The sequence below is a fragment of the Herpailurus yagouaroundi genome, unplaced genomic scaffold (genome assembly GCF_014898765.1).
Source record: "Herpailurus yagouaroundi ecotype Mexico unplaced genomic scaffold, PumYag 139, whole genome shotgun sequence".
Classification (NCBI taxonomy): domain Eukaryota; kingdom Metazoa; phylum Chordata; class Mammalia; order Carnivora; family Felidae; genus Herpailurus; species Herpailurus yagouaroundi.
In genome coordinates, this window is record NW_024412394.1 from 43,450,263 (window position 1) to 43,460,139 (window position 9,877).

At 39.1% G+C, this 9,877-nt stretch overlaps 1 protein-coding gene across 1 annotated transcript in view; it reads right to left on the minus strand.

The window, feature by feature from the left end:
- Window positions 1–954: 954 nt before the first annotated feature.
- ME1 (malic enzyme 1) overlaps window positions 955–9,877 on the minus strand; it is a 199,021-nt gene continuing 190,098 nt past the window's right edge. The window contains exons 13-14 of the mRNA XM_040474057.1: window positions 6,543–6,641; window positions 955–2,638 (exon numbers count right to left, since the gene is read on the minus strand). Of these exons, the coding sequence (XP_040329991.1) occupies window positions 2,468–2,638; window positions 6,543–6,641 (270 nt within the window). The 3' untranslated portion in view covers window positions 955–2,467. The remainder of the gene's footprint in view (window positions 2,639–6,542; window positions 6,642–9,877) is intronic.

Here is a 9,877-nt window from a genome sequence, read left to right on the forward strand (position 1 = left end):
TCTTTGCCCTTTACAGTGTTTTATGGCAGGAGCCATTTGTCAGCCCAAACCTCCCCATCCTTAGATAATGCGTTCCATCCATTTTTTACCTCCTGTTTGGGTTCTTGAGGTCCCAAAGATACTTTGCTATATTAATTTTTATTGACATTATATTTTTACAATTTATATTTAGGTCTTTAAGCCATCTAAGCTCCCCTTTTTTAAATGATGTAAGGTAGGATTCTAGTTTTAATTTTCTCCACATAGTAGGTCAGCTTTCCCAATCCTCTTACTAAACACCTTATTCTTTTTATCTGTTGATTTTTGTGCTATCTTTGTAATTCATATATTCAGGGGGTCTGTGAGTTTCCATGACTTGGATACATATGAAAATATCTAGATTTTGGAGGTTAGTATAAGATAAAGCGTTTCATTAATATTTTTATATGGATTACATATTGAAACGATAATCTGGAGATGTCAGTTTAAATAAAATTAACATGGATTCCACCTATAATTTCTTTATATGAGGCCACTAGAAATTACATAGGTGGCTCACTTCCTTTGTCTATTGTACAGTGGTATTCTAGACTGCACTCTAGCAAAAAGAGAGCAGACTATGAAGCAAGATAAACACGGATTTAGAGCCCACCTCCTTGACTTATTAGCTCTGTGGACTTGGTAAGCCACTTAAAATACCTACTTCATAGGAACTTGTGAGGACTACATTAATTAATCTATACAGAATACTTGAAACCTAGTAAGTAATCACCCAATGCTTGTTTTATTATCTTTCTCCGAGGATAAGGAAGTCGCTCATTTATTATAGTATAGAGCAAATATGACTACACATGTATTAAATGAAGTTCATATTGAAATTAGCTATGAGAATATTTTTAAAATTCATATACTGTCACATGACTGCCAAGGCCCAGCATTATCATTTTAAAATGTAACAATATTTTAAGAGAAAAAGACAATCATAATTTTATTCATTCACTTTTTCTACACTTTAATAAATCTTTTGCATAGGTAAATACATTTAGTTAGAGTTGCAAGACAACATGGAAACAGACAAGAAATAAGCATTCTGGATCTTTTCAAAGTGACTATATTGAGGAAACTCTTGACTAAATGTTACCTTCAGAAATAACCGCACCCTGTCTATTCACACCTGAAACTATCTGTATAATCTTCAACCTTCAATAAAGTCATTGTACAGTATAGTTTATCTTGAACAACTTCTTATACTTTTTAAAAGCATTATTTCAAGAACAGAAATTCTCCAAATAATTCTACAAATAAATAGCAAATGTTATTGCACCTGAGCTTAAGAATTTAAAATGGTTTCCATTGGTTCAGTTATTAATTTCTAAAGTAAAACTTGAAGTTAACAATTTCTGGGCTATAAGTACTGACGGTAATTAGAATATCTTAATACCTGATGTAAAGATAGTTTCTGATACTGGGGAATTGGGTTACAAAATTTCCTCCATACTCAGAGTAAAGTGAGTTTATTGTAACACAGTGAGCTCTAATTACCTGAGCTAATCAAGGAAACAAGAGGGCAGGTCACTTAAGTGAGAACCCAGCTTGTCTGGGAACCACACTCTTGCCCCTGACTCCAGAGATCTTTGTCCTAAGAGGTCAGCTCCACAGGCAGCCCTTTCTCAAGGATATTACCTACGCTCTTTCAGCTCTTTCTGTGGCTCAGGCTATGCTGAAATGAAGGTACCAACTTCTGGACAGGCACCACAGTCTGCAAATGTTCAGCAGCAATAGTGTGAAGGATAGGGCATTCAGTCAGGGGAGGAAGAAAAGTGCTTCTAGAAGAGAGATCTGACTGAGAATCAAAATGATAAGAAGATGTAACAATGGGGAAAGAATATTAAAATCTAAGGCTGCACAAGGCATTGTAAACAGCAATGATCTTTCTTAGAAATGTTAGCGTTCAGTTGCACTAGAAGAACTAATATAATGTAGGACTGGAATAAAAATACCTGAGAAGTTATTTTTCTCTAGGCAATGAAGTAAGTGTTGTTTCTGCTTTTAGCAAAAATTCATCTATGCCTAAATTCATTTCTATCTTTATTAAAAAGAAAAAAGAGTAGATTTTTAACAAAATGGTCAACAAAATAATTATGGATTTTAATGTTGGGCATATCAATTTGTTACTAATTTTGGTCTTTCCATTAGTTCCCTATATAAAAATGGTGTGTTTCTCAGTAGTAGGTACAATAGCTTTTTAAGAGAACTTGGGCAAAATAATTAAGAGAGAAACCATAAATAATGAGAAAGTAAATGAAGCAAAATCGTCTAGTGTGATGTTTACCCCAAAGTATATTAACATTCTTCCATGAATTTTTATAGTTAAAGTAAAATTATCCTAGTCTAGAATATTACGAGTAATTAGAAAAGATTCCAATCTTTAAAAATTATGAGAGACTTTAAGATCTCATTAATGGAATTAGAAATGTCAGTAATTATGCTACTGGTCAAGTTTGGTCTGTATTTTCTGGGCCTCTTCAGGCCAAGAATAACAATCAGGTAGAATCTGGTCATAATCAGTGCTATACATCTGAGAGCGGACAAATGCTTCCTTGTTTTGGGGTTCAGGATAAACTGTGGCTGTCTTTTCTTGGTAAGCATCTTTCACAATCTAGGAATAAAAAAAGAATATTAATTATTTTAATGAATAGAGTTGATGGTGAGCACATGTCAGTTTTCATCTGTTTCAAAAAATTAATTTATGTCTTGGTTGTTTACAAAAAATTAAGTTACATTATAATAAAAGCACACATACACAAAGAAGATAGAAAAGGAAAATGCAATTATAAATCACATAGCAGGAGGAGAACAGGACATCGCCAACAACGGAAAGTGTGAAGAATAGAGATTTATCAAAAGTGTGATCATAACAGGATTTCACAGATAATCCAGTGGTGAAAGTTTTGACATGACCTGAACGGTAACTAACTTGAACTAAATACCTTAGTATTCCTGCTAAGTTTGAACTCAGATAGCATGCGGTATCCACAATCCCTGTCCTGACCACAGCCTCCTACAAAATTTCCTTATTTATCCCTGTTCACCTAATCCGCTGGACTCCACAGTCAGTTATAATGCCCCTCCCCAGTATTACAGAATCTCCTGTCTCCCTGTCTTGCTGTCACACTCCCCATTCTAGTTCCTGGTCTGGGCAACCCTCAGTGCTGGCTTTCCCCTTTCATGGCTGCCTCCAGCGATGTCATACTTTTCCTAACCTTACCTGGGTTGATGTGGTTGCATATTATGTTTTTATCCTTTTCTTTAACAAACAAACACCCTTTGTCTCCCAGTTCCCACAAGGCAATTTCAAACCTTCCTCTGTCGTAACTGCATTTGACTCATCACTGTACTGAGAACATTCCAGCTACTCAGCGAAAACAGTCTCAATTTCCCCTTCCATCAACTCAAGTGAACTCCTCTACATCTTCAAACATTCGCTCTCCCCTTTCTTGAGAAGAATGGATTCTCCCACTTGTCAAAATTAATCACTCTATACATACTCTTTAATTCACTCCAGTTGTAAAAAAAAAAGCAATTGCTAGGAGCTATCTGTATAATAGAGTTATTTGGTTAAGTCTGATTTTGAAGAAGATTGGAATGATTAAGTATTTCTTCTCAATGAAAAATTACGCATTGTGAAAAATTATGGTTACAAAGACTGTGCCATATTATGGAGAAATATTCATGAACAACACACAGAACAAATGTATATACCATGATTATGACAATATTAGCAAAGACAGCAGGCAAATGAAAAAAGACTGGAGGCAAACACACCAAAATAATAAAACTGCTTATGTTAGAAAAATAGAGTATTGGATAGTTTCTTCTGTATTTCCCAAAGTGCCTATAATGTATTATTACTAGTTAACAGCTTTTTTGAGGTATAATTGACTGATTGCAAAATCCCAACATTTTAAGTGCACAATGAAATTATTTTTGTCAATTCACAGAGTTGTGCAACTGTTACCGAATCCACTTTTAGAACATTTCCATCACCCCAGAGACCCCTTGTGCCTGTTTGCAATAGTTGTACTACTTTTATAACAAAACACATTATTTCATTCCTGACACAGACTGTGTGAAAGTTCACTCCTCTTTCTGGTCCCAGGACACACTTGCTGTATCAGTGACCACCCCCCCCCCCCAAATGAAGCTTCCACCCTCAGTGCTAGAGTCTGCAAGAGCAGTTTGTTCTCTGTTGCTTTCCTAATTCTCCCCAGTAACTTCTGTGCTACTGAAATTGCTTTTGTAAAAGGTCCTGCTAACTCTGTACATACTAAAAGTTCACCTGTTTTTCTCACCAGGATATCGCTCTTCCACCCCCATCCTGACACTGTGTCTTGTCTAATTTCTGACATGTTGCTCAGTTCTGAGTCTCATCTTAAAGTCCCAACTTCCTTTCATTGGCTTCTTACCTCTGTGTTCTGGACAGAGTAACAAACCATGTTCCATCCTTAGTTCTCACCTGCTATACTTGCTGTCCTGGTAGCTCCAAAAACTCCTGGCATTTCCCCCATTACCACATGGAAAATAGTTCCCACATCTTTATATTTAGTGTCTCTTTAAGTTTCAACCATTTCTATCAACTTGCTGGAGTTGTATGAATTCTATGTGAATGTGCCCTGAAACTTCAAACTTGCAGGTCACTTACACTATCTTCCTCCCTCAACTTGATTCTTTGTTCTGATTTCCTGGTTTCTGTCTCAGCACTTGATTTTCCCATGATTCTAGGTAGAATATCCGAGTCTTTATGAACTTCCCTGAGGTCCTCTGCTTTTGTACTTTCTCCTCTAATCATAAGCTAACACCTTTTCATTTATGTTTATTTTTGAGAGAGAGAAAGACAGAGTGAGAGCAGGGGAGGGGCGGAGAGACAGCAAGATGCAGAATCCAAAGCAGGCTCCAGGCTCTGAGCTGTCAGCACAAAGCTCAATGTGGGACTTGAACTCACGAACCTTGAGATCATGACCTGAGCTGAAGTCGGATGCTTAACCGACACCAGGCGCCCAGGCGCCCCAACACCTTTTCGTTTAAATCTTCACAATGAATTTAACATAATAATGTGCTGTTCGGTGTATTAACAATTCAAATTAGTTAAAAACTAGGAGATATAAAATAGTAGAAGATAAAAAGATACTCTTTCATGAATAGGTAATCAAGCAGATTATCTAAAGTTTTTTTGAAGGATTACTTGGGTTTTGAAGCATATGCCCTCAATCAATAAGGCATATAATGATACATGAATCCTAAATATGGTACCGTTTTGATAAATTTGCTAATAGTCTTTATTTTCAACCAAAAAACAATATTTCCCCTGAGGGGATACTTCGCAATGTCTGGAGACATTTTCGGTGTCATAACTGGGCAGAGGCTGCTGACATCTGGTGGGTAGAGGCCAGGTATGCTTAGCATTCTATAATGCCAAGATAACCCCCACAACCAAGAGTTATCCAGCCAATATGTGCACAGTGCTGCGGCTGAGAAACCCTAGTTTACACCTGTAACATATAAACATAACCATTATGGGCTGACCTATGTCACCCAAAATTCATATGCACTAACTAACCCCCAGTACCTCAGAGTGTGATAATGTTTGGAGACAGGGACTTTAAAGAAGTAATTAAGTTAAAAATGAGGCTGTTTGGGTGGGCCCTAATCCAAACTGACTAGTGTTCTCATGAGAAGGGCAAATTTGGACACCCCAGGAGAGCCAAGGATGTTTGTGCACAAAGAAAAGACCATGTGAGGACACAGTGAGAAAGCAGTCATCTACAAGCTAAGGAGGGAGCCCTCCAAGGAAATCAGGCCTTCTACCCCTTAATCTTAGATTTCCAGCCCCCAGAACTGTGAGAAATAGATTTCTGTTGTTTGAGCCACCCAGTCTGTGGTATTTTGTTACAGCAGCCCTAAGAGGCTAATATAATTATATTGTAAAAAAAAGTCAATTTCTCTCCCATCTTAATTACAGAAAAATTCTGTCTTTAGGTTCTTCTTGGCTAATTGTTTCATTAGCTCATCTGCCACCCCAGCAGCTTTGAGTTCCTTGCCCTCATTGTTTAGCCCTCTGCCCAATATTATCAATTGTGATCTTTAAGATGCTATACATCATAGAAACATAGATAAGACAAGTGATTCAAATGATTCTAAATGTTACTATACCGTATCTGCAATATTTTGGTGACAACACAAGTGAAATATGGAAAACAGTAAGTTAAAAAAGGTGAAATAGGAGAAACCTAACTGAAAGGGAATCCTACTAACTTATTTAGATTATGGGACAGATAAAGAATGATAGGGAAATCAATGATTCACCCCAATTCTTCCATTCCTAGGGATGAAGTGTAGTTCCTAAGCTCTGCTAAAGCACTGTGTCTCATTTCTCTGACTTCTGACAAAATAAGATGATACAGATATACATTTCAAGGAAGTGAAGTGATTTTTAGTGGCTAAAAATGCATATTTAGCAATAGAAGGAATTAAAAATAATAAGACTTGAAAAAGAGTGGTTTTACCTTTGCTGCAATTTTCAGAGAAACATCTCTAATGGTGTCCAAAGGAGGATAAAGCCGGCCCTCTTCCAAGTGTTTATCTGATACTTGCTGGGCTATAACCTTTCAAAATAAGAAAGACAAATATTTTTTACTTCACACCATACAATGTGATGGTTATGAGGATACCTCGGTGAATGATCACATATGGTCATATATGGAAGCAGGGCACATTAATGTGATCACCTAATTTTGTCTTTCCCTTTGTCGATGGGAAAACTGAGTCCAGAAGACTTGGTGACTGGTGGGATCCCACCATCAGTAAAGATGGGAACAGAATCTGCACTGCCTCTTACTCCAGTTCCTTTTCTACTGTGCAATGAAATGCTGGAAGCTTTTCCATCCGATGTGCCTGAGGAACAGGGGAGAGAGGGGCGAGGAAGGCAGAGGAGGATGACAGAAGTGATGGACAAGGACCCTGAGAGTACAGGAGGGAAAGGATCCAAGGCTGATCACACTGCTTCTCCTAGCTCACATATTCTGGCACAAGAGGTACAGCACGGGACTGACAGAGCCACTTTGCAGTCACATTGCAAGTAGGGTTTCAATTTATCCAGATTCTGGATTCTCTGAATCACCTAACTGGTCTCAGCATTTGCTGTTCCCAGACCATTCCCCATTTCTAAATTAAATGACATATATGACATATACTTAAGAATTTGCTAAGAGGGTAGATCTTATGGTAAGTGTTCTTATCTCCCTCTCTCTCCCTCTCTCTCCCTCTCTCTCTCTCTCTCTCTCTCTCTCTCTCTCTCTCTCTCACACACACACACACACACACACACACACACACACACACAAAGAGAGTAGGAAAGAGCATTTGGCAATGATAGACATATTTATGGCATGTATTTTGGTGATCAAGTTGTGTGATTAAATATGTACAGCTTTTTGTATGTCAATCATACCTCAGTAAAATATTTTTTTTTAATGAGACAGATTGACACTACATGCCTCCTGATGTGATGCACTGAGAAGGATGCAATCATTAGGCATTTAGTACTCCTAACAAAACCGCATAACTTGAATTCAATCATGAGGAAACAATCAGATAAACCCAAAGTGGGGAACATTGTAAAAACCAACTGGCCTGTATGCTCCAAAATGTCAGTGCCATAAAGGAAAGACTGAAATATTCTTGCAGATTAAAGGATTAGTCTAGAGGCTATAAAGGCCTTTTCTAATGGATAATTGGTGAAATTTGAATCTGGACTGTGCATTAGAGAATAATATTCTATCAGTGTTAAAGTTCCTGAATTGAAAATGGTACAGAGATCACATAAAAAAATGTCCTGAAATATCTAGGGGTAAAGGGACATGATACTGTAAGTTGCTCTCAAGCGGTTCAACAATAAAGTTCTATATGCTAAGTTATTTGCTGAACCTTCTGGGGCACAGAGGTAGACTCAGCAATTGTGAAGTTCCCTCCAGCTCTAAGACTTTGATTAGGCATTTCAGTGTGGCAAGTCTAAAGCAGTATGTGGCTGGCTCTATTATTTAACAGACCTGAGGGCGCAGACAGGAAGTAGAAAATCTTCCTCATTTGAAACATTTTGCATAAGCAAACACGTATTTTTCACTATCTCTTAATATGTTAGATTTTTAAATCATGAAATTATTTCTGCAATTGTTTTACTGCCATCAGCAAATATGAAAGACACTGAGCAAGTATAACACCAAGAGAGGATAAAAAAGCAGTTCCTGCCCTTGAGAAAGTTAGAAGTTAGTGAGGAAGAAAAAGGGAATACTGAAAGAGAGGACAGCCTAGGTCAAAGGTGAACTGTGAGTGTTAAGAAATCCAGAAGTACAGTGGAGACAGCTTAGTATGGGACTGAAGGAGAGCTAGGAGTCAGACAAAAGGGAAGGGCTGGGCACTCCAGAAAGAAGACAGATTCAGACCAAAGGCAGAGATGTATGAGCTGGACTCAGTGATCCCCAGTGTCCTGATCTGGGGGAGCAGAGGGGAATCTAAATAGAGAATAAGGATTGGAGCACTGTCAATGCCAAATTAAGGAATTTTGGTTAAATTCTATGGGTGACTGAGGATATTCTGAACAAGGATATTTAGGCAGGAGTGTGGGATGGCAGGAGAGCAGGATGAAGTTACTAGTACAACTGCTATTTGATTAATATTACATTACATATTATGCAAAATATATAATTATAATTACAGAAAGCTGATCACAAAGAATTTAATAATAAAGACATTGTTCAGCCCTTTATTTCTTGCCTTTATAACAGGATGTTGAGCAAAACTTTTCCTTGGCCCCAGAATTGGTGATCAGGGCCCCCAACACTAGAAGAAATGGAATTAAGTGTTCCACATTATTATGAAGCCACCAAATAGTGTGAGGACTGCCACGTCCCTCAGAACCTAAGAGGGGGTGGAATCAGCCCTGCCAGCCCCACAAACACAGCCACCCCTTTTCAGAAGGCTGCAATGGGGAGAATCAGGGAGAGTCACTAGAACCATAGTCTGGCCTAGTGGGTAATGCAGTGGCTTCTCTCCCCTCTTCTTCTTGCACACTGCCCTCTCTTGAAAGCATGAGGTGCCCTCAAGAAGGAGAGTTTGGCATTCTATTCCTCACTTAGCCTGAGCAGTTACAGACATGTTTATGTAAGCAGAGGTGAAGAGGATGGGAAAGGAGAATCAGATAGAAAGGGGGGTGGGGGAGTTGCTTGGGGAGGAGCCTGTATCCCCAGAAGGCATGAGCTTCCAAGCCAAGTTACCACTGCAGAGGAGGATCTCAGAAGCTGAGCAAGGGAAAAAGGCTGAACTGGAGCCAGATCTCTCATGTCATGCCACAGAGGGCCCCAAAGAGTCCTCTAAACTCTTGTACACATACCCCATGAGAAAGCCAGATATGGGCTCCTGCCTCAGATGGTTCAATGGCCTAAAAAAGTGGAGAGTTAATAAAAGACATGTTTGGGGTGCCTGGATGGATGGCTGAGTGGGTCGAATGCCTGATTCTTGACTTTGACTGAGGTCATAATGCCAGGATCGTGGGATAGAGCCCTGTGTTGGGCTCTGCACTAGGCATGGAACCTGCGTAGGATTCTCTCTCCCTCTCCCCCTGTCCCCTGTTCATATGCTCTCTAAAAAAAGGGAAAGGAGGGGAAGGGAAGGGAAGGGAAGGGAAGGGAAGGGAAGGGAAGGGAAGGGAAGGGAAGGGAAGGGAAGGGAAGGGAGGGGAGGGGAGGGGAGGGGAGGGGAGGGAAGGGGAGGGAAGGGGAAAGGAAAGGAAGGGAAGGGGAAAGGAAAGGAAAGGAAAGGAAAGGAAAGGAAAGGAAAGGAAAGG